The sequence below is a fragment of the Corvus brachyrhynchos genome, unplaced genomic scaffold (genome assembly GCF_000691975.1).
Source record: "Corvus brachyrhynchos isolate BGI_N302 unplaced genomic scaffold, ASM69197v1 scaffold69, whole genome shotgun sequence".
NCBI classification, from domain to species: Eukaryota; Metazoa; Chordata; class Aves; order Passeriformes; family Corvidae; genus Corvus; species Corvus brachyrhynchos.
In genome coordinates, this window is record NW_008240228.1 from 3,117,241 (window position 1) to 3,142,914 (window position 25,674).

Below are 25,674 nucleotides of genomic sequence, written 5' to 3' on the forward strand. Positions count from 1 at the left end.
TGCAATACATGCTATAAACAGATGGTAAAATTATTCTTCTAGGCACAGGGGCCCCATGCTCATCCCAAGCATATATTCACACCCCAAAGTCAGCAGAGAGCACGTGGTAAGGAAGGGACCAGCACTTACTTCTTCAGAGGAATGCGCCCCTCTGGAGTCACCTGCAGCTTGAGTTTTGTGTAGCTGTGGAGAGAAAAGCATCCTGCTTTATTTTTACAGCATTTTGAAGTACCTCTCCACCTTTCTAGCTCAGGGCTAGTGCTCTGATCATGTGCAAGTTCCACTCAGCTCCTTCTCTCAGTATGAAAATCTGTTGGGATATCATTGCTGAGTAAAAACCTTCAACTGTCTGTCCTGAGGTAACTGTAAATGAGTTTTGCAGTAACATCATCTGGTAAAAAATGTGGCAACACTTAAATATTTAAGAGGATTTTTTGGTTTTTTGTTAAAAAACTCAGCTTTTTCACTTCACCCACTGGTCTGCCAAAAGAAGAAGAAGCTGCATGGTTCTAATAAACTTTCCTTTTCTTCCCAGCAGAAAATGCCATTAGCAACCACTTCAAAGACAAAGTGCATGCTAATACTAGAATAACTGGGATAGGAACATTTCCCCAAATCCTTGACTCCTCACATTCATCTTCTGGAAACTGAAGTCTTTCATGCTACTGTGTCACCGAACACATCTCCCAGCACTGAGGCAGATTAAAACAAAAAAGTCACAGCAGTTACTTAAAAAAAAAAAAAAAAAAAGAAATTTTTTTTAAGTTTCTTTTATTTTGCCTTCTGTTTTTTAAAAATTTTAACTATATTTTGGTCACATTGAGTGTTTTCCTCTACAGCCAAGGAAGTTAGAAATAACAGAAGATGGGGAAAAGCTTCTCAAGCTGTTTATTATTGTACTTCCAATGCTCCAAGGAACTGAATGTCATAAAGAAAAAACCCTTCACTCTGCTCTAATGCAATTTGTTTTTCTATTTCAACAAAAGGGTTCTGACAAGGACTCCAAGCAACCCTTTGCTTAGTACACTACATATAAGGGGAAATAATTTCATCTTCAAAGTCATAGATTTCTTAAGTGACTGCATCTGTGCAGGGGAGCTGGGAAATGTTACAGTTTCCAAGTGATTTATTAATTAGCTGAAAAAGACAAATGCTTGCCTGCGACTGAATCTACACAGTGTGTCCAGTGACTTCATCTTTAATTAATATGGCTTGAAAAACTGCCAAAGAATAGCTCCAAACAAAACTGGCTCTACTGTACTGTGTGATGACACATTTCTGCTCCGATCTGGGCAGGAAAAGGCCCATTAGGTACAGCCCCAACCCTCCCCACCACAGACCTGTCAGCAGAGTCCTGCGGCCACCTGCGGATTTGAGGGGCAAGGAAATTGTAGAACCAAATCACTGTTAAAACCCATCTCCAACCTATGGAGCTGAAGGAAGTCACCTGCTCAGGTGAGCGCATCGCCCACTGCCAACATGCAGAGCCATTAGGAAATGTTAAATGTTCCAATCCATCTGGGATTTTGTTTGCCTAATACATCCCTGCTGTCCCAATAAACCATTATCAGACACAAAGCTGTAGTTCCAGCCACATCCACTGTTCAGAGCTGCCTCAAGAATTTCTGTGGACTCCAGCTGCTCCAGGACAAACGCTGTGAGAAGGAAACACACACCCACACGTGCACATCCCTCCTCCCCAGAACAGGCACCTATGATTCTGTGGGATTAAAGTTAAGCACTTCGGAACACTCTGACCAACTATGGTGCAGCTAATGAAATTAGCCATTCATACCCTCACAAAGCCCAGGAAAAGGGGGCGTTAACTTGCTTTTTGGATGGAAGGAACTTTTAGGAACCTAAGTTTAGTATTTAGCTGGACTGAGCCCCTGCCTGTGAGCAGGGAAAAGTGTTAGGGGGACACACTAAGGTGACTTTAAGCAGCTAACTCCTAGGCTGGGGAAGGTGCATCCCCTCTTTTAGAACCCCGAAAGGCCAGCGAGTACCCAGTTCAACACCAGCACTTTCCGGCAGGCTTTGCCACGCTGCTCTCAAAGCTGTCATTTATACAAAACTGCCTCAGCCCACACACTTCTCATCAGTTGAGAATTGCTAACCTCAAGTTTAGCTCTCTTCCCTTTTAGGTGTGTATTTCACCCCAAACATTCTGACAAACAGCTTTTCTACCTCATAGAGAGCAACTCAGAATCTGCCCACTCTGCCAAGCAATCCAGAGGAATGGAATCCCAGCCTCTCTCTCTCTGGATCACATGGAAATCAGAAAGACCGGAATGAGGAAAAGGGACTTCTGGCATTTCTTTTTTTTTTGTTATCAGTAAAATCCAAAAAGGAAAACAAACCAGAAGCAAGTCAGTCCAGAATATTCTTTCTTTTTAAATGGAGATCTGCAACCCACAGCTGAAGCTACCACTATACAAGGGGCAGGGAGAATTTAATTCTGGGTTTCTTTGCAATGATTTAAGTTTGCAAGGAGAACCCTAAAAAGGATTTTTGTTTAGATGACTTCTAGATAACAGGCTTTTTAAAACCGTAAGAACAAGGACCTGTGTTTACAGAAGTGACAAGTCACCAGAGCAGAAACAATAGATGACAAGGTGAGTAAGAAGCAAGGAGGAAAATGACGCAGAGAGAAGAGCAACACCCACAGCGTGACATGCGAGGGCCACTTACGCTTTTTCCAGAAACGCGTCCCTTGACATGTTCTGTGCCAACAAATTTGTTGCCAAACTGAACACTTCATCTGACCATTCCTATGAAGAGAAAAAGTGAATAAATGAGGCTCCGTTTAGATATTTACTGACACAATGCAAAATATTTTTTTTAATTATGCTTTCAAAGAAAAGGGCCTAATTAAAACCTAAACTTGATTTTTCCAATTACAGCTTCCCTCCTCATTTGTGAGACCTGATTCTTTCATGCTGCAAAAAAAATGAAGGCTGTTACAAATTAAAGTACTGACTCTATACAAGATCTTACCAGCCAACATAAGAAAAAAGCTTAAAAGAACTCCCAACCAGCAGAAATATACAGGAATACATTTCAATTACTCTGGTGTGCAAGGAACATGCAGCTCCAAAGAGCTCTTTCCCCCTGATTGTACATCCTTACACTGTGGTCCTATCCCTCACTAAATTTTTTTCCCTCTTCCCAACGTAGGGAAGAAATGCCATAGAATCATGGAATGGTTTGGGTTGGAAGGGATGCCCATGAGGATCCAGTTCCAACCCCCTGCCACAGGCAGGGGCTCCTTCCCCTAGACCAGGTTGCTTCACATTGCTCAATTCCTTCCCTTGCACCTTTCCTGGGGTCCCAGCATGGCTGATCCATGATTATAATGCAAAGTTTAGACTCCCAGAGTCTCTCCTGCAGCTTTTCATTGACAACTTCAGTGCATTTTTCCTTTCTGAGTCGGTGCTTATTCACAATCTTTAATTGCAAATCTTTTTAATCACAACTGCAGTTTTGGCTTGGCTTCGTTTCACCCCATTAAAAGAAAGGGAAGAAAACAAGCAGTGCCTTTGCAAACAATGTGATTTTTTTGTTTTAGTTGACAAAGCTTTCTGAGTTTTGTTCCAAACTAAAATTATGTTTCCTTTCATAACAGTCCAAATCCAAGATTCCCACTGCTACACTCTTTGGGAAGTATTCCCTTCTCCTTGGCTTTTCTTTTTCCTGAGGAAAAAAAAAAAAAAAAAAAAAAAAAAGAAGGAAGATTTCATTCTGACAAAAATGGATAGGGATGGGAAATAGCACTGACTTCCAATGAAACAAACGTTCCTGTGTCTCTCTGGAGCTTATTAGCTTGTTTTATCTAAAAAGCCTCATGTTTCCACATGACCAGGAGATTGATTTGAGAGAGGTTCAGAAGCTGGGGGGTTTTTCCATCGTTTTTATGTGCGAAGGTTTTTTCCCTGACGTTATCAGACCTTGTTCCTGAAACTGGTCTCGCACCACTGCTCCCAAGGAGGAATAGATAAGGCTGCCTGTATGCCCAGTGTTTTAGTGGCCTTTGATATCCTTCAGCTCTCGGATCCTGAAGTCCATCCCTTCCACCACCTCATCCCTAAGCAGCTGACATAACACCTCTCCTGTGGCTGGTGTTTCTGGAAGAGAAGCCTTCTTCCCTCGAACAGAGACTTGTTCTGGAGGCAAATCAGTGCTGCTGAGATAGTCCTCCCCTCCACCTTCTCAAGACCACTGCCATTTTTCTTCTTTAATTGTTTTTCCTTCTTAGGTCTAGTTTGATAAATCAGGAGTGTGAGAAGGCAGAGGAGGAGGAGTCCGGTTTGTTAGCAGCACAACTGCTTTGCTGTGACTCTTGGAACAGAGAGCGTATTAAGTGCAGCATCTGTTTTTCTTCTTGGCAACTCATTTTTCCAGGCTCAAAATAGGCTCATCTTGTAAACACTGCTTTGTTTAGGCACTAATAATAGCTGCTCAAACTTCTCCCTGTGACACTAACGGCTGCAGAGATTAACAGCAACACAAAATATTATTTAGAAATTGAAAATACGCTGGCTTTTAACAGATCTTGAAAGACTGTTTTCATCTCGCTGCTTCTGCTGGGCTTGAAGCTGAAATATTTTGTATAAAACAGAGGCAGGGCGCTTCAAGAGTACCCCACAGGCCCAGCTCTTCCTTTTCTTTGTCCGAATGCTTGTTGACAGGAATGTAAGGGGAACTCGCTTATTATGTGCCTGTCACACACATTATTTATATAAGCAGTCTTGCCATTTGTTCCATTTTGTTCCTTTCCTGGATCTCCAAGGCAATCCCATCGCTCTTGCCAAATATTCCGAGGGCTACCTGCAGGCTGAGCCATTTCTAACCAGGTCACGAGCAACACTTGCTCACTGTCTCTCCCATTTTAGGGTCCAGCCACCCCAGAGCCACAGCCAAAAAGCCAAGATCAGAAGATCTGCCAAGGATCACATCATCTTTCCAGCCGCTGATCTGAACCCTTGGCAGGAGGGGGAACAACAGCCTTGAGGACAGAGCTGAAAAAAGAGAGATGCTTGGGACTGACTTTGATGGGCTCTCACCAAGCTGAGAGTCAAGATGTGCCTTGCTGCTTCAGCTACCAAACGGCTCCATTTCCTTGGGTTTGCTGCATGGCAGAGAGCAGAGCCCACACTCCAACTCTTTACCAGCGATTCCAGCAGACAGCGCTGGCAGAGAGCACTCCAAGGGATGGAAAGCTGCTCTGTGTGGAGAGAAAACAGCCAACTGTGGGAAGGTCACAGCAGCCTCCGGATCACCACGACGCTGCAGCCTCTGTGCAGATGTGACACAATGGGAAAATATAAATGTGGCATTTTGGAACAGGGCTGCAGCAGTGCCAACAAACCCGGCACTGATCCCATCCGGGAGCGGAAGGACCCAGCCTTCTGATCTTCAACTCCGAGCAAGTCACATCCATCATGATAAGAGCTTCCTGAACTTGATCCCCTCTTGGTTCCGTCCTGTCATGCCAGTTCATCTTCTATCATTCCTGTGAATTTTGCTAACGAATAATTCAGCTGTTCTGTGCTTCGGCAGGTAGCACATGAGCAGCAGCTCATTTGGAAATGTGCTGCTCAGTGAAGTAATCCCTCTTCCACTGCATGCATAAGGATTCCATAAAACACTCAGTGCAACAGAAGAGATGAGACCTTTTTTATAAGAAAAGGCGGCACAGTCTTGAAAACACTTCCTTCAAATCAGGACTGACTATGTGTGAAGGCAATGTTCCTCGCACATTTCTTTTTGGTGGGAGGTTAACAAAGCAAGCTGCTGAAACTCTAAACTTTCAGAATTTTATTTTAAAAACCCCGTATCAAATGGATGTGAATTTATGTGGCTTGCTTTAGCATTTTATTCTACTGATCAAGCTCTTACATACAGTGGGGAAGCTAGAAAAATAAAGATGTATGCTGGAAAGAATAGTATAGCGTGACTTGTGAATCATCCTTGATGACATCATTTTACTTATGGAGGAATTCATCAGCTCTTAGTGATGCCTTTTACCCAAAGCTCATCAAACCGAGGAGAAACAGATTTCCTTGGGCTCTGGACAGGGGCCTGTATGGCCAGGATTGGCAGTGCAGAAAGAAGAGAGCTGGCACGAGAAGCATGAAAGAGAGTGAGAGGAAAGAGATGGGAAAAACAAGATGTTCATTTTTGAAGCTACTGGATTTGGGAAGAGAATGAACTACTCTAGAGCAGACAGAGGTTGATAGGTTAAACTTCTTAATGCTGGGAATGGAGACAGAGAAAAAGAGCATTTGCTCAGAGTAGGGTTTGAGAATAAACCTTTGCTGCTTCTCTAGCACTCTGTGGATGCTCACAAATAAATCCTACCCCAGACAGGCATTCTCAAATGACAATGAGCGAGCGCTCTCTCAGTGCTGCTTCTCTTCCCCATCAGGACACACCTTCCTGCCTGCCCTTCAGACCAGTGCCTGATGGATTTCAAGCTGCATCCCTTGAACAAACCTGGTGCCCTTCAGCTCACCACTGATGTGCTTTAAACACCAGTTAGCTTCTCCCGGAGGAATGAACAGAAACCAGCACACTGACATTTCTATTGAGCACATCTGAGGCAAGCTGAATAACCCAAGACCTGCATTTTCCTAATTTCCCCATAACTTGGCCAGGGGATGTGACAAGCAGAGTTTGTAGCAGAAAAGGCAGCCCTCTGCAAAGGGAGAAAACCCTATAACTGAGTAATTTTAACTGCCTCATTAAGACCATTACAGTTTACTTTGCCTTTCTCCTTAAGGGAGGTCTGGTCAACATTTGCCACACAACTTGAATAAGGTATCACAAATGAAAGGCTAACCAAAAAATATTCATGCACTGAGAAGGAAAGGTGGGGGAGATTTCCATTGGCACTTGATTTCCCTAGAACATCAGAAGGGTCAAAATTTGCAAGTGTGGCATTGAAAACGTCTTGTACTGACATTCCTCCTCAGAGCTCCCTGAAGAGATGATTTGTGCCTGATGTGCTTATTTATTACAACTTCAATATAAAGACCAATAAAGACCAGATTCTGTGTTCTGGGTCATATGAAGTTGGAAAACAGGTTAAAAAGGGAGGAATTTTTAGATGTGTTCAACAGTGATCAAAACTGTTTTCATTCAAACAATCAGGACACTTAATGTGACCTCAAAGCAAGCACAGTTAATCTGCAATGCCTTAAAAACTGCATCCCCAGGCCATAGTGCCCAACTGATCAAATATTAATTTATTTGCTCTATTGCTTTTACAAATAAAAAGGAAGACTCAGATTTTTTGTTACTCGGATGGTAGGACTTACTCAAGATTTAGAGCAGCCAAGCTTTTATGATTTTATCCACTGTATTTTAAGGTTCCATTATCAAACAGAAAATAGCCCTAAAATACCCATTTCTGTGCTGTTTTAGCAAATAGATTATGGCTCACTGACCGCTGGCAAGACAGGAAAGTGAAAAAGAAGGACATAAGCTTCTGATTTGGGTGATTTTCCCTGCTCCTTGATAAGGGACAACAATTTCTGCTGGTAAAGCTTTAGCATACCTTTTCATTTTCCACCATAAACATAGCTCCTTTTTTTCCTGAAGAGTTATTTCAATCACTTTCATTTCTGCAGTGTTAAGGTTTCTCACCACCCCTGTGGAGTACAGCTGTGCACTTTCAAGTCTGAGGACAGCACTTCCTTCTCAGCTGTTCATGGACCACCACAAACTCTTTTTGTTTCTATTCTTCCATGTCAAAAAAAATTGGAAATCATGTTTGTGCCAAGCTGTCCAATTGGCTAAAGAAGATTAGCAGAAACAGAAATTTGGCAAGCAAAAATGTCCCCTCCTAGCTGAAGGCTTTCATCCTATGACCTTTTTGCACCTGGTCTAACAATCCTTGTTGCCTGTGAGGTGACAAAATAACTCCTTGCTGTTGTTAAATTACAGCAGGCTGCAGAGAATCTCTTTTTAGCACAAGCTAGTGAACTCCAGGATGTAAAAATGCCCGTAGGAAAGTGTTCTGTGCATGGATGTCTGGAGGCTGGGATCAGAGCATACCCATATGAGTGGAAGTAGAAAGAGGAGAAGCTTTGGAATGTCTGTTTGAAACAGATAAAGCAAAGAGCTCCCACTTCATTAAACAGTACTGAATTCTAGAGAAATTGGAAGTAGAAGGAAAAAACCCAAGCCCAAAATGTGTACTAATCTCCGTTGTAGTGGCATGCACCACTGTTTTATGTTGTGAGTTGGAAAGAGGGACCTGATGGACCAGCATGGAAAAAGTACTTTCCTAAGGCAATGATTGACTCCGCAAGTCTTATCAAGGGCTCTCAGCAGGCAAAATGGGATGCTACTACTGAAATATATTGATGTGTGTTTGGGGAGCCACAGGGTAACATCTCGTACCCAAGTTAAAATTTGTGTGCACCACTATTTTCACAGTGATTATTTGGGCTTCACAAACAACATTCTGAACATGAGCACACTTACCAGGGGCATAAATCTTGCTGAATAAACTCCTTGAAAAAAAACCAAAACACAAAAAGACTGCACATTTCTTCTCTGGAACTGAGTGGTACAGCTCCAGAAGAGAACTGCAGTTCACTTCACAGCAATTCCCACTTTCATCTCATTTATCCGTATCTCGAAACAATACTTCCCAAACCCGAATTTGATATGACAGATGAAGATGTGTTACCTTTGCTATATCATCTTGGAATGCCACCAGGTTCAAGTAGGATATATTGACCAGGTCTGGGCCATACACAACAGTTATCATCCGATTTTCCAGCCGACCTCCTGCGTTCCCAGCATCCAGCAGCTCGCGCAGCTTCGGATCCTGCAGGTGAAATAACGACGAAATAATTAAAAACCTTTTGCAAATGTATTACACTAAAAGAGGTGCAAAAATTGCAAATACTTCCATTTTGAAAACTTGTGTTATTTTGAACATTTTCAACATGACGGCACTAGGTTCTGATCCAGTTAATGGCTCATTAAAATATTTACAGTTATTAACCCAGAATAAAAAGGAAATCACTGCTGTAAATCCTTCAAAGCCTTTGAGCTCTATATTGGTGCTGTACAGACTCAGAGCTGTCCAGCTGATGGCTGCACATTCCTATTTTCAGTTATTTTGCCTCAGAAGTTAAGCAAACACAAACTGTGTTGCTTGTCAGAACAACACAATCTGTCCAAAGGCTACTGGCCTCAACAGAGAGATTCCCTGTGATTTTAATGAATTTTAAATAAAACTGAAAATGAGAACTCAGTTTTTCCTAAGGAATAAAGATGACTTCTGGAATTAACTTTCTTAAACACTATGAAATGAATAATGGAATTTTAGCATTGCCCTCCTCTTTCTTCTTCATGTTCAAAAGGTCATGTATTATTTAAATTATTAGCTAGATTCCATTTAGATTTAGCTTTTAGCCTTTTCCCCCCAGTTTATATCTAATACAGAATCACAGAATCATTTAGGTTGGAAAAGACCTTTAAGAGCATCGAATCCAACTGTTCCCCCAGCACTACCAAGTCCACCACTAACCCATGTCCCCAAATGCCACATCTACACCTCTCTTAAACCCCTCCAGGGATGCTGACTCAGCCCCTCCCATGGGCACCTTGTTCCAGCCTCGAGAGAAGAATGACTAACACTTCTGTGAAGGAAAGGTACATTCAATGATTTTTATCAGCTATTAACAGCCTGAACCTCAGCTTCATTGGCAACCTAAGCTGTGAGTAAAACCCTCAGGTTATTCGGTGACTCTCCTCGGTTCTATTAGACTGCACCATTTCCCAGAAATGCACTCATTGTGTTTTAAACTAAGAAAACTGTTTGGTCCTTGGCCTCGAGGTGAAGTTTATAAAGACAGATGAAAAGCTGCCCTGCATGACTGGGTTCAGTCCTTTGAGAAGGGCCCGTATAATGTGAAAGCTCAGGTTTCCTAGAAGGTAAGACTTTTCAGTCTCCTGCAAAAACTAAAAAATGGCCAGCAAACAGAATCTCTGGGGGATGACAGATTCTGTGTAGAGATCAAATTATTTCAAAACTGACACAAAAATCTACTGCAGTTTACATTTCACTCTCCCATGAACCTTCTCCCCCCACTGCCTGTATATGTTCAGTGTTTGTGGTATTCTTAATATTTAATAACTTTTTGAATAAGTGTCTGAATTTCCACGAATTGATACCAATTAAATTTAATATAACAAGATTAAGATGACAAAAAGGGCCAATTTTCAGGGATCTTGCAGGAAATCCTGTACCAACAGGACATCAATCTAAAGGGCATCACCTGACTGGTATCATATCTTCCTGGAGGCAATGGAGCTGTATGTGTGTTCATCAAACACTTCACCAAGTTTAGGAAAGCATTTTTGGAGCATGAGATAGAAACTGGAAAGAAAGTACAAGGCTGTCTATCATAAATGTGAGTCTCTTTTAACACTTGGTATGATGGCAAATGTTGCAGGAAAACAGACAGAATAATCCTATTTAAGGGCTCTGTAAATGGAATATCATTGTGCTCTGAGACAAAGATGCTTTCGTGGGTAAACAAGTTAATCACAGGCTTTCACAGGAGAGAAAAACAAGAGAGGGATACAAAAATAGTAGTTATGTTTCAGAGATGAGGATTCAAAGGAGAAAGACAAAGAAATGGTATCATTTAGATCTAGGAGAAGAGCTAAAGAAATGCCCTGCAGTTGCTAAGTCAGTCATGGTGTATTACTAGATGGGTTACTTTCTCTTTTATTTACAGGCTGGATGTTACAAAGCTTTGTTTTATGTCTCCGGGAGATGAGAATCCATCTCCTTTTTACCCTCTACCGTTTCAACCCCCAAATCAGACAGATAAATGCCTCTGCTCAAGGGCCTGTCTGGGAACAGCATCATTCTTTCTGGGCTCAGACAGAACAGGACTGTCTATCTGCCTTCACTCCCTTTCACATCATTGTCATTCCTCTCTCCCTCTCCTTGGCTCAACCTCCTGCTCACAGTTTCACTCCGGATGATGAACTGCAATCGTAGCAACAAAAGAAGAGAGAAGATAACCTTTTACTTTTGTATTTACAGTCGGCCAAGGGATGTCTCAGTGATGAATCACACCCCAGTTAGACTAAGATACGCATTAGCCACGCACCACAGAATAAAAAAAGAAACATATTTGAAATGAGATGCCTTTTCCAAGCAAATTCATCAAAAGAGAAATTATCTAGCTCTGGCTCGGTAAGGTTTGTAGAAGCGCAAAGTAAGTGGCAAATCAAGCAATGTGAGTATGAATTTGATTTTACAAACCAAAGACTTTTTTCACCAGGTTTTACAGGCAAGCAATCAGGCAGACCATCCTCTTTGGGTTGCTGTGTTTGAATGACAAACATTGAATTTCTCTTTCTGTTTAAGACTTGTCTAGCAAAGTTCGAAGCACACAGTCCATTACTGCAGTGCATTATCCAGCCACCATCCAGCAGCTGTTAATAAAGGGAATACACCACATGTCCTGGGCTGTCTCAGTGCAACCTATGTGCTCCACAGACTCAAAATACGTATTTTTATAGCTGGTTTCAAATATATTTTTTAGATTTTATATTTTTAAGTTCAGTGCAGGAGAATAATGTTGATGTTAACATGATTCACACCCTCTTTGACCCCTGCCTTGGGTGTCTTTTCCCTTGAGAGGTGACAGATGCACTTGTCAGTGACAACCTCGCCCTTAGCTGATGATCTAGGTCATAATTAGTCCTTAGATCTGAAGTTCTCATACACCAAAGCCCACTGCCAGCTCCCACATTCCTCATGAACAGCTCTGCTCCCTTGTTACCACCCTTTGCTGCAAACACTCCTAAGGAGATGAGCAAAATATCCTTTTATCAACATCTTGAAGACTATCAGTGCTCTATGAATCAAAGCTCTTTTTAAAATGTCAGCAGGTTTTCCTGTGGAGATGGCAGGAAAGCACACGGGAAAAAAAGCCAAACCAAGCAGCAAGACCAAATTTAGCTTCTTTTAAGTAAAATGGATTATTTTGATTTGGATAATTCCATTTTAGGAAATGACACCTAAAAGCCTGCTGCTGTTTCGAGCTGTGGCTTGGGATAAGCTCTTTGCTACACTGGGGCCTTATTAGCAACATATTGAGCTCTTTGATGGACACTCAGAAGAATTACACCTATTTAATATTGATCACAGCAATTTCTGGAACACCTGAGCTACTGAAGTTTGGGAACATGCCCATGGGATGGCCAATAAACAGCAGCTGTTGGCAATACCCACATAACTCATCAAAGTTCCCTTTGTAGCTCAACATTTTAAGTCTTTCATGTTTCCTGACAAAGGAGCCATCCCTTTGCTTCTTCCAGTCAAAAGGCCCAGGGGTCAGCTTGGTTTTCCCCTTCCACTGGAGTCCAGTAGGAGCTTCAGCTCATGCACTGGAGGTGCCTGAAGACTGCCCCAGGATCAGGTCAGGAAAATCAGTGTTTTGATTGGGACAATGCTTAAATTCCTGGAGGGAGATGGAATTTGTGAGCAGGCAAATATGGAGGTGGTGATAAGGATGGTGTTGGCAGCACAAAGAGCTTTAAAATCTATCAAAAATCAAATTAGTCATGTTAAATTGAGGTTAGAGTTTGGCTAGAGGACTACCTGCTCATTTGGGAAAAAAAACCTTCCCTATTTGGCTTATCCAAGAAAATATACCTTAAATCAGTGGGAAATAGAGAATAGTAAAAAAACTCACTAGAAACATTAAAAAAATTGAAATAAATAAAAGCTTATGGAATTCCTACAATTTTCACAAACAAATGCAAAATAATGCCTTTTTGTTAGAAACCAGGGTCCTGTAGACAGATGGACAAAAACAGATTTCAATCAGACTTCCAAAACTTTCTCCCGCTGTATTTCTCTTTCGCTGCCAATCTTAAGAATAACATAAACTTAGAGAGGCACCTCAGCCACATTACAATCTCTGCTTTCACTGTGACTGGTGTTATTAAAATGTAAGTCTTAACCCTGAAATCCCAATTAGTGTGTGCTCTGCACAGCTCAGCAAATACCGTAACATCTTTTATTAGTATCACCAGCTCTTTAAACTTTCTTCTTTTCTGAAAACCTGCAACACACCATCTGTCTGTGGAAATGTTCTGGTTTTTTCATCCACAGTTATAAAAGGCTGCCATGAGGTTCTGTGGCACTCAACACTGATTTCATCACACCAGGGAGCAGCAGGTCAGGCCCCTTTTCTTACTGATGCTTCTCAAAGCAGCAGCACCATCTCAGAGAGCAGCTTCTGATCCCTTTAAAAAGGAAAGGAATCTGTGCAATGCTAAAGATTAAGATTTTCCTCGGGGTTTGATAGTTAAAGAAAACGTGATGGCCAAACCAGATGATTATCAAGAGAATCGGAACAACTTGGGTTGCTGGAACAGGTGTGCAACTAAATATCGGAAATTTCTGGTGAAGACATTTAATTTACAATGCAAAATATTCTCAAAACTATTTTACAGAGCCATAAGGGTACTTCAGAATTCTCCAGACTGTTACTATCAAAGCCTGTATGAATACCTGTAACTATCATGATCCTAAATCATTGTATTTATGTCTGATAACTTCAGGAGAGATTTGAAGCAAAAATGGCACAGACTTTCATCTTAGTTTCCTGCTCATCAAAGTGAGATTTCCAAGCATTCAAGAATGCATTTATACTTTTCTAGCTCTTTATGCATCCCAGAAGAGGGAATATAGAGGAGGAAAGAAGCATAATTAGATAGCTACATATGCAAAGAGTTTTCCAGGAAACACTTGAGGTTGAGGCTTAAATTAAACAAAGAACCTTGCTAAATTAGGACTTTATATTGTGACTCCATTGAACTCCCACAGATTTTCTACAAATAGAATAACGTCTTGTCTTCAAGAATTCTTTATCACAGTGTTTATCAACAAAAATGTAAATACATGCATATATATAGATAGCATGGATCTCTCATAGATGTGACCCAGATTTCAAAATACCAGCTCTTCACACTTTTAGCACCAGGTAAGTTGCTGGTCTAGGGGCAGTAAAATAGGAAACACTGAGTGACTCCTAAAATCAAACCACTTACCCCTGTGGCTAGCTAAGGATTCCAGCTGAGTTCCCAAGCCCCAGCTCTGCTGCACTGACCCAACCAAACTCCTCAGTGCAAGCTGCCTAGCACAGAACAACTACTAAAGGTAGGAATTGCTTTCTAAGGCTCTCGAAATGATTTTGTACTACCTGTGGTACCTGAAGCACGCAGCTCTGGTCTGCAACAGTTCTTAGGTCCATGATGATACCTACGAGTTGCTTCTCATCTTTGTGTCTGCACAAGCCTGACCCTCAGAAACAAAATGTCCTTCTTTAACTGGCTGAAATTCACTGCTAACAATCCCCACGAAGATTTCACAGCTGGTTCCAACACCCTTTGTGTCACACATCACTAAGAACTTCCCATCAAGTGCAATGACAGACTCATCCTTCAAAGAAATCTTTCTTCTCTCCCTCCTTTGTTGAGAACAAATACAAAACTCTCAAGTTTATCTTTCAGCAATCCCTCTCACTGATTAAGGAGAATATCCATCCATGGGAACTACATCGACAAAACTCAGTGACAAGATTTTGTCTGTCTTAATGACAGTCACGTGAAATGAATACACTCCAATTACTACATCAAAGATATTCCAAACAGTGTTCTCCAAACTCTCTTTCATTACACAGAATACACAGGAAGCTTGATAGTTAAATGGATTTACTAATATCGAGTTATCCTTACCAAAATTGTTGTCATTAAACCAGAAATATATTTCGCCTAATAAACGCTGCAGTATGGTTTTATTGCAAATAATGTCTTCCCACATCTCACAAAAGAGTATCAGATCAATACATAACCAAAATATTTGCAAATAAATGTCTTCTCCTTTCTAAGGTTTCAGAATGGATTCCAAATTTGTCATGATATCACCATAGCTACCTATGCACAGAAATAGAGCCAGGATCTTGTTTAAACACCCAAGTCATCCAGGCACCATTTCTGTGCAAAGCAAGTCAGTGTGCACAAAACAAGAGGAATTTTCTTTAAAAAATGCTCTCAATCATCTGAACCGGTCTCAATTTGGCCATCTGCTCAGTTAGTACAGTGGAATATTTCTGACATATAACACAGTATGAGGTAAAAGGAGTCAGAAATGCTTTAGTCAGTCCCTAGGGAAGGAGATCCAAGGCATCCACTGACTCCTGCAGATCTGGTACATGCAGCAACCCCAGATACCTCAGATGAAACTGAAATATCTGTTCTTCCCACAGATATTGCCAGGGAGGACAGGAGACCCTAACTCACACCTCAAACAGCCAATGCTGATTAACCTTCTCCATGAAACACCTAGTCCAGAACAACGGTTGTTTGCCCTAAAATAGCTTCATCCAATTCCATGCTTGAAGTAAGAGCATCAATACCTCAAGTTTACCAGGATCAGGTTATGAGGAAGAGTAAAGATACTTCTTTTTCTGTGATGTACAACTTTTGAGGAAGAGAGAGTATGTGCCAGCTTAACACATATTTTTCTTTGGCAAAGGAATAACAGGGAGCAAATCTCTGCCTGTACAAATGAACTTTGGAAAAGAGAGGACTATGTCAATAGGCATTTCCAAATATAATTCCAACTGCGAGCTCTGAAAATGCAGGATGAATTCATGCTTTCTACAATACCCACACTGCAAGACATGGATTATTTAAAAACATAAAATGTGAGTAATCAGTATTTTTATAATACTTAGGGACATCCCCCCCCAAAAAAATCAAGTCCTCTGTCAGCCACCACACCAGGAGGACAGAACACATCCTTTGGAAGCTCACAGAGCACACCAAGCTGGAGGCAGCAGCTGATGTGCTGGGCAGCCAGGCTGACAGCTCTCTTTCAACCTGCAATTTTCAATGACACCACAATTTCTGTACCAGATGTGCTGCAAAAGTTTACTGGAGCCAGAACTATAAATTCCCTGATGGATATTCAGTGCCACTTCTGGTGAAGATACTACTTACAGTACATAATCAGATCGATTTCTGGGTGAAAAGGGAGAGAGATACCCAAATGATATCTATGCCATATACAGTGAAACCAGGATTTTCTCTGAAATACAAAGAGAATGAAGTGTATGTGCTGAGGAAAAGCCAGGGACAAAACCAGGACCACCTCATTCCTCTTTTTCTGACCTTTCTCACAGTTCAAGTGATCCAAATCCAGCTTCCCTGGGTCTCTCATGCTCTCATGACAGAACATTAAGCAAATATTCAGCCTGGATATTTTTTTAGTTTTCCATCTTAGTGTTCGTATTTCTCAAGATGTTTTTTTCTAGGTTCATGGTACCTGAGTTTTAAATTGTCTGCAAGACTGTGTGTTCTAACAAAAAACAAGTGACAGTATAAACCATCTAAGTAAAATCAGACCAAATGTGGTGTTTTTCAGTGCTTTTGGCTGTGGTAGTGATTAACATGAAAAAACTTTACATGTCACAGTGTAAATCTTAATTTCTATGACAACTCTAAAAAGGTGACGAATACGAAGCAGCTACAACCGTTCAGAACCTTCCTCTAGGTGTTTGCTAACTCATGAACATTTTTTACCAATTTTTATCAGCTACAGATGGCTCATTATTTTAAAGATGACCTTTAAATACACACACTTCCTTTCTCTGCTTTTCCTTCCTCAAAATTCCATGAGATTTTCTTCAATTTAATTTTAAAGGAAGAGATGAACAGAGTGCAGCGAAAAGAAACTTGTCTCATTTTCATGTGACTTTTATGAACTCATTTTCTTTGGTCTGTACGAGGCTATTGAAAAACCTATAAAAAGTCTTTAAATTAAATGATTTCTACAGCAACTTGCACAGCACCTAAGGGCAGGAATAGCTGGAACAGCAGCTTAATTTTCACTTATCTATAAATCTCACATGCATTGTTCTTCCAATTCGGAATTGCTGTGTAGAGTTATTTTAATAGGGTTATTTCAGAGGTTGAGGTACAATCAGCTCCTCATTTATCTGGCATTTGTAAAAATCTGAGATGCTTGAAACAAGCTGAATGAGAAGTATAGTGGGAATCCCACCACGCTGCTCTGGAGTGCTCCACAAGGGCTGCAGTACAATCACTTGCATTTTAATGCACTATTTTTTTTAGCTGGTGGAAATGTGTACATCCAGACGGCCTGAAATGCTGAATGCACCAACTACCCACCCCACACAAACAGAACAGATGAAACACGGAAAGCCAGAATTGAAAACATCTGACTAACGAGCTGCTTATTATTGCAACATTTCAGACACACTCATCAGCAGAGAAAAAAACCAAAGATATAACAAGAGAAAAGCCTGCATGCCATGCCAGCAGTATTTTGTTCTCTCTTACCTGTCTGAGAGACGCATTTTGGTGTCATTTTTTTCAACTACAAAGTCACGTGGGATGCTTAATGCTAAAGGTTTCAATTTACCTGATTTTAATTATTGTAAACACTCACTGTTCCCATTACCTTTAAGTATTTAATTCTAGGAAACTCATTTGCAGCATAGGAAAGAAAAATAAACCATTTCAATGATGATGCAACAAGAGTTGAAATTGTTTCCTTCTTGGGCTGTAGCAGCTACTCAGCTCCTGCAAATCAGACCGTGAGCTCAGAACAGGCTCTTAATGGCACATCTAATTAATTATTGATGGCTAATGACGAGTTGTCCTGCACTGTCACATGTCACAAAACTTTCACTGCTCCTTAGTACATACAATTCAGAAGCAGAAATACATGCAGACACTTGACATCTACAAACTGGTGCCAAATTAGCCAGCATAGATGAACTTATTTCCTGCAGATCTTGATGGAGTTGTCCTGGTTCCTGGTGACAACGCAGCTTGATGGGAATCAGAGCCAGGATACCACAAAGCCAAGGGACTTGACTCTGACAATCCATAAAATCAGCTAAAAACCACATGGCAAAATCATATGGCAGATATCACTGCCTCGGATGGTGAAGTTAATAGAGAAATAGTAACATAGAATAAAAAAACCAAAATTCTGTTTTAAAACTTGGTCAGCTTCAACTTACTCCAGAGAGGACGATTTTCTCTAAGTACGTTTTAACTTTTAAAATAAGTATCTAACAGAAAAAAATGACCAGAAATAGGTTCCTGGTTTAGAAGACAACATGACTACTGAAAACAAAAGTAGTAAAATCTACAAGGAGTATGAGTAAGAACCACAAATATGTTTTTCTGGCTGAGGAGAGAGAGACAACAGTGAATAAATGCAGAAACTGGATTTGGGTGGTTTAACGACAGATCAATTTCACCACCTGTGAAAGAAGAGGAAACACATTCAGTCACTGCTAGGAAAAGGACATGCAAACACTGATGTCTTCGGCAAGCAGCTGCAGAGAGGAATTCTTCAAGGGATGCCATGGACATTATTTTAAGCCCTTGGTTTTGTACTCCACTGTTTTGAGAACTAACTGGTGAAGGGAATATAAAAAGGGCGGCTGGATCAATTTTAAATCAGGCTCGAAGAACACAACACATCAACTTGCTGATGAAAATCCTGAGTGTCACATACTTGTGAGCAGCCAAACAATGTGAGAATACCGAGACACAGGAGAGGAAAAATCAGTTCAAGCAGAAAGTGATGGAAATGGTCCCAAAAAATCCAGATGCAAACTTTTCAGTGAGCAGCTTTGGGCATCTGAATTATCCACATGTGTTCTAGAACCAAAATTCACTCATAAATACATGTTTCTGCCTATACATCTGCAGATACAGAACACTCAGACAACTACAGCAAACTTGGTCTTTCAAACTTCTCCATTTCTATCAGCTTTCCTCGTGGCTCATAGGGAAAGCAACAGGGACAGCAGGTGTTGCTCTTTAAACAGCAGACATTTCTCAGTGAACACTTCTGCATCCCTGATATCCATGGATGGCTCTTTTCCACAGCAGAAATAATTAAACTCTGGGAAAGTGCAAGGAGTCAAAGGATATTTTTCACTCCAAAACCTCACAGGATACTTGACTAAGCACCGACACCAGGTGATGCACTGAAATCAAGAGATAACGGGAATTCTGCACTAATGCACAAACTTAACAACTCTCCTCAATTCAAAGAGGTTCACCTGGGCTTACAGGAGTTGAGAAAGGGCAAAAAGTGGCAGAGGAAGTTTAACAGTCATTAATTGTTTTTGAAGTACCTTATACAAACCATGACATCTTACAAAGAATCCAATTTCTTACATTCAGAAAGTAGATCAGCACTTCTCTTCCAAATCTCACTTGCTAAGTGCCAGACAGACTCCCAGTTATCCAAGAATTTAATGAACTAAATCCAGCCATTTAAGGCTGTTTCATCTAGATAAGAAGTTTTCCAGCTTGAAGGATAAAACAGCGTTAAAGGCAATGGAAAATAAACCACACTTTGATGTGTGTAAACTACCCAAGCAGATAGTTAATTATAAAAATCAAAATTTAGCTGGGGGATGTTGAGTAAACAGGTTTGGCAGGAGAAAGGAGACCAGAAAAGAGTAGAGGAGGCTGGAAACGTCCAGCACAAACTCCAGGCCACACTTTGTGCTCCCCCTCTTTGCTGCACTTCCCAAAGATCCCCAGTGGAGCACTTGACTTAGCAAAACTATGAACTCCATGGTTTGACCAAAATATTTCTGAAAGGTTACAAAGTTCAGTGTTTTTTGAAAAGGGAATTACAAATATTTTGTGCACATAAGATTATGGCACTGAGGGTACACTTCCTCCAACTGGATCCTTTCCAATATATCCTTGGGAATACAAATAGTTATAATGGACGCAGTTTGGAAAGGGATACTCTGCAAATATGAGAATATTCTAAATGTCACTGTCCCAAAACAACATCATTTGACACTGGGTTTTAAATACACAGTTCACATAAAGATGCATTAATACCTTGCAGTTCCTGAGTTCTTTTCCCCTCCCCGCTATCCTTTAATGGGAAATAAGGAGACAAAACCTGGACATCTCTAGTGATAAGAGAGGTGAAAAATCCTGAATTTCAGTTTCTTCATTTCCTCCCTCTGTAAACGGAGTTTTTCTCTCTTCTCTAAATTCTACTGAATTTCATTTTTCATATATTCTGATAAAGTGCTCTTGCCTCACTGAGAGTGTTAACACAGCAGAAGTCGGGTTTTTTGCCTTTGAATGATTTTTAGAAGGAAGAATAAATGTATGCTTCATACTTAGACATCTGAATAAACTCTGAAGTGATGAAGCACAAAACCTCGTTGCATTCACATGAGCAGACTTAAGACTTTCCGTTCCTTGCCTGCTTGTGTTGCTGAGATGCTGCTTTGAAAAGCCACCAGAACCATCCCCCCATCCTGGCTTACAGCAGGAGGAGATCTTGCAACAGAAAATGGCACGATTCCCTTTACACGTTTATACCTCCTGGAATTTAAAAGCATCAAATACCCCTGGGTAATAATTCTGGCGGCATGGCAGAGCTTCCCACTGGCCACTTGTGCAAGGAGTCTGGGAGGAGTTTGGGAGCAGAGGGTGCAGTTTGGCCATCCCCCACCAAGCAGCTGCAGGGGTTCTGTCATGCCATCTACACCCATATTTATACTTTGGGGTTTTTGTAATTCCGGCCCCCTCCAGAGCAGCCTCTCCTACCAGCACTGTCACTGAGGTGTTGCTGTATAATTTTTCCCTCTAGATTTCAATGTATAATGTCTCCCAAGCCAATCCACAAGTGATGCCTGCCTTCCTCTGTTGGGAGCAGCAATGTGCCTTAGGTCTGCTGAACATTTCAGCAGCCTTTGAAGAGTTATGAAGATGCCAGTTTCAGCTCTGTGGAGATGTGTGTGGCTGACCACGGAGTGGATACAAAGCCAAGGAGCTGGTGTTAAATGATGGCAGCTGCTTGCCCCAGGTCAGGGCCTCCAATCACTGCAGCACTGAATTGCACATTTGGGCTGCTCTGGTGCAGCCTTATTACTGTGAAGAAATGGATCCTCAGAGCTAAGGTGCTGCACTGCCTTTCTATCCTTTGCAGTGGGATATTCAATATTATCCTGTTGTTTCACAGCAAGCAAGGAATGGCTTATTATACATATATATATTTTTTGTAGCTACGAAATGTCTATAGAGGCTTTCTGTAATTCCCTGCTGTATTCAACTGTTTTTATTACAGAAAGCTGAATCCCAACAGTGCTTTGAAGAAATCTCCCAAGCCTGTGAAATGGGACCCTCCCAGCAAAGCTGCCTGGACTGACAGTGACCCCCAACCCCTGCAAACCAGTGTGAGTCCCCTCCAGATAAAAACCTTGTGTGTAATGGATTGGTGCTATAAATAGGGAGATCAATAGAGCCTGGAGTCAGCCTGAATGCTTAAATTAATGATTCCCCAAAATAGCAGCAAGACAAGGCCACGTGGCATACACTGGCACCTACCTGAGACTACAGAGCGTGAGCAACACAGGGTCAAAGTCATTTGTGGACCTTTTTTTCCTCTTTTCCATATAATTTAGACACTTCAGTAGGTTAGGATTTCTTTTATTTGCTCAGTGGGCTTATTTGAAAAAAATCCTGTCTAGCAATCTGTAATCCTTTGAGAATACAGCACATTTCTTAAATTATATATATATATATATATATATAATAACAAATACAATTTTTTATATTTCTATAACATAATTTATATTGGCACCACCATCTGGTTTTACTCTTTGTACATGGTGGTGGTGCTTGTGGCATTTGCCCCTTTCTGTGGCTGTGCAAGCACGACTGACAACAGGGAATCAATTCTCAGTAAATTTTTTGCATGTCTGTTTTGATTCTGGTTTTCATCCCAGCTCATAACTAAGCTCCTGGAGGAAGGGAACAACAGTATGTTTTGAAAGAGGGATAAATGTAACATAGGGAAATGTACAATTTGGGCAGGAATAAAAGTACAGCCTTACACCTTCCCCTGGAAAAACCACCTGTGCCAATAAAACAAACGGTGAATGGAAGTGTGCTTGAGCAGCCCTCTGGGCAGAATTCCCAGCAGAAATTTATTTCTGGCTTATCAAGTTTCTAATCAGTTTTTTAAACCAGGCTACTGAATAGGCGTGATTCTCCTGAATGGTAGGAAATTCACTATGGAGACAGAAACTTTCAGGCTGCAGTGGATATTATCTACCCAGAAATGTGACCTACAAGACCTTGAACTGCAGCTCTAATGAGATACTACAGGAGCTTGTCCACAACCAGAATTGCACTCATGATTCAAATGGATTTAAAAATCAAATTTAAAGACCAGACTAGACAAAACAAAAAATACCCTACAAACAAACAAACAACCCACAAAAGACCCACAAACCAAACCAACAACCAAAAGACCCCCAAGCTACTACTGCTGGGATTTTCAGTGTTAATACAAAGGAATGGAGAAATTATAATGGGGAAAATTTTAAAAAATATAGAAAGTTGATAGAAAGGACAATTGACACAAATAAATTTACTGCTCTCAAATCAGTTTTCTGGGATCTTTATCAAACACACCTTAATGTGTTTAGCACCATCAGAGGGGTTATACCCTACTCTGATACAGCTTTTCTATGCTCGCCCTCAATAAAATAATATTTCCATGTACTGGGTGAGTTCTTGCCTCAGTGCCTGATCTTTTCTCCTGCCATTTGAAGTTTTTCTTGCTTCTTCCACGTGTAGAAAACATCTGATGATATCCACATCTTCTGTCAGGGGTGCTGTGATCTTCATAAAGCCGGAAAGTGCCATCCACAGTCTGGCTTTGTTTGACACCTTCCAAGGCAAAGCTCCACTCTTCTTGACAAATCTAGTATCTAATAATACCCTCCTCCATCTTCCTGCCAGTGCCTCTTCTAACTGCTGTTTCCATTTCTTTAGGCTTTGTTCTTTGGATCTCTCTCTGCCTTTCTGATGTTTGGGATAATAAATCCACCTACATTATCCTCCATTATATATTACAAGTCAAAGAAAATCATGGCCCGGTTCTCAGCTGTTGGTCTAAGACTGTGAGAGGAACACTCACACAACCCACAAGGCATGGAATTTCGAGAGGGTTCTCCCTGTTATTTAGTGTTATATGGTAATATCTGAATGACCTCCATTCCCTGGACACCCTGTTGGGTTCAGGAGGTTTGGCTCAGATCAGTCCCTCTTGGGGACTGTGCCACACATGGAGGGAGATCCTGCACCTTCCTTCAGAAACCTGGAAGTGTAACTGCACGTTTGTGCTCCAGTGAAAGGAATTAATTAGATGGATAAGGAAAGCACAGAGCACAACAAATTTATTTGCTTTTTAGTGGACTCAGTACAAGCTCTGCCTTCGGGATGAGTGAGCTGCTCCAGAAGGAAGTCCTGCAGGAGCTAGGAACGGATCTCAGCTAACTTTGTGATGAGCAGAAAGCCTAAATCTCACACCTTAAAAAACGAGGAAAGGAAGAAACACTTCCATGGACACAACAACATGAGCTTGCTGCTGCCTCTCTTGAGGCCCCCTGCAAGATCCTGCCCAATGAAGTACAAAAACAAATACTGAAAAACAAGATCCTATTTTTTTAAAGCTCAGAGCAGCTCAACATGTTGTTTCCCCTCAGACCAAGTGTCAGCAGCAGCAGAGCAAATACCTGACCAGAGCATATTTTATTAGATCAGGTGTCAGGCAAGTTCTCTTTTCCCTTAAAAAAAACCCCTATGGCTACATACCAAAAAAAGGGAAAAAAGAAAAGCAAAATAGGACAGACTTTTCTACAATGAAGATTGTTTTAAAAAGCTTCCAAACACTGAATTAGTGCCATTAATGGAAGCACTATGCAAAAAGACTTAGGAGATGCTGAATGTAAGACAGAAAGGGCTGTGCTCAGGACTTTGGGAGTAAAAGAGCATTTGGGATAAGCTCTGCTGCTGCTCTTTCAGAAGCTGTGCCACCGGGAACACGATGTTAATGCCTCCTTTTGTGAATAATCCCATCGACTGTAGCATGAAAAGTCCCACATCCACAAGACAACAAAGAAAAGCAGATGCTCACTGAATACGGGAGGAGCTAAATAGGTGTGGGCTGCTTTAATGAAATATCCTTGGGGCAAAGGCTGCCCGTGGACACTGCAGTAATTAATCTGGCAATACTAAATCAAGCCACCAAGAAGCAAAGTGATGCCCCTTCCTCCTCGTGCTTCCATGGAGCTGATTCCTCTGGTGATCTTTAGTGGGAGCTCTGCAGAAGAGGGAAATGAGCCAAGACATGAGTGGGATGGGTTGCAGTTTACCCCGAAATTTCTGGCCTAACTCCCATCCATGGTGGGAGCAAAACACTGGGGCAGACAATGACCTGAGGCACCTGAGCAGCCCTGGTAAAATCAGTGCACTGTAGGTTCACCAGGAACGTGCCCAGAAACTCCACTTTGGGTTTGTTTGGGCTTTTACAAGGACTTCAATTACTTTTACTCCTTACACTACAGACTTTCACAAAAAAAAAGAAGAAGTGGATTTTTTTCCTGCTTTAATGCACCTGTTTCTGACATATTTCTTTTGGAAAGGTGTGACATTTTAACACGGGCTTATGAAGAAAGAAATGCTATTTAGAGAAGGGTATAGATTTTTGTAAGAGCTCTGATTCAAAAGGAGCTGAAAATAAGCCCTTAAAATCTTTGAAGAATTCTATTGCTGAGGCACAAAATACTTTAAAAAACTGATTATTCTTCAGGCAATAGAAAAAACAAGTAAGTGGCTTTGATATTCATAAGACAATGTAGACAATGTCACTTGCTTTTCCCTTTCCAAGCCTTTTTCTACGTATTCAGACTTTAAAGTAGCAAGAAGTCTCTCCATATTTTCCCAAAATAACACAAAAAAAGAAGTCTTTCCTAAGAGATAAAGAAGTGTTTTCTGTTAACCCCCCGGTGTCTGGGAAGAAAGCAGCAGAAAAGGGGATGGAGAAGAAGTCTCACACACCTGAGACAGTTTTTCCAATTAGGACATTTCTCAAGAGTAATTTTTTTACAGTGGCTGCCAGTTGTTTACCTGAAAGTCTTTCTCAATCTCTCTGGACCTTTTCGTTCCATTATTCTTTCTGTATCACTACTTCTTGCCATAGAAATTCCTCATTTGCCAAAAGATATCAATTCTGAAATTAACCTTATGAGAGAAAGTGGTAGATCTTAGATAACACCATCATCTACGGTACCATGGATGTAACATCAGTAATTTAAAGCTTTCAGGGTGATGTGTTTTCTCATTTTCTTTTTTCTTTCCCCCAAGAGATCCCTACTCTGCTGTATTTCAGTTCTTTTTCCTTCAAATTTCTTTTAAGAGCCCCCACATAGTTGATTTCCCTGGATCATTGTTTCAGCCCATGTGGCTCTCACTGTATTCTGTCTTCTGTGAATTTCAGCAGCTGACATCCTTCATTTTCTTTGGTTGAAAGGAAAATTAAATATACACCATTTAATCAGCCTACATATGCTCCAGTTTTCCTTTGTCCTAACTGTTCGGGTGTAATAGCTTGGGTTTTATTTGCTGTTAACAGGCTTGTAATTGTTTTTGATAAAATAATGCAGTGTTTGTTCAGCTCTGCAAAACAGAAATGCATCAAAAGATGAGTTTTGTGTACAGCCATTACATGGGATAAAGAAGGGGTCA

The 25,674-nt window shown here is 41.0% G+C and overlaps 1 protein-coding gene across 2 annotated transcripts in view; it reads right to left on the minus strand.

Annotated features, from left to right (window-relative positions):
- The window catches only part of PLCB1 (phospholipase C beta 1), a 243,390-nt gene that overhangs the window by 128,057 nt on the left and 89,659 nt on the right, over positions 1 to 25,674 (minus strand). For both annotated transcript variants that reach the window (XM_017745250.1, XM_017745251.1), the window contains exons 2-4: positions 8,699 to 8,839; positions 2,692 to 2,771; positions 130 to 183 (exon numbers count right to left, since the gene is read on the minus strand). In XM_017745250.1, coding sequence (XP_017600739.1) covers positions 130 to 183; positions 2,692 to 2,771; positions 8,699 to 8,779 — 215 coding nt within the window. In that variant the 5' untranslated portion in view covers positions 8,780 to 8,839. The remainder of the gene's footprint in view (positions 1 to 129; positions 184 to 2,691; positions 2,772 to 8,698; positions 8,840 to 25,674) is intronic.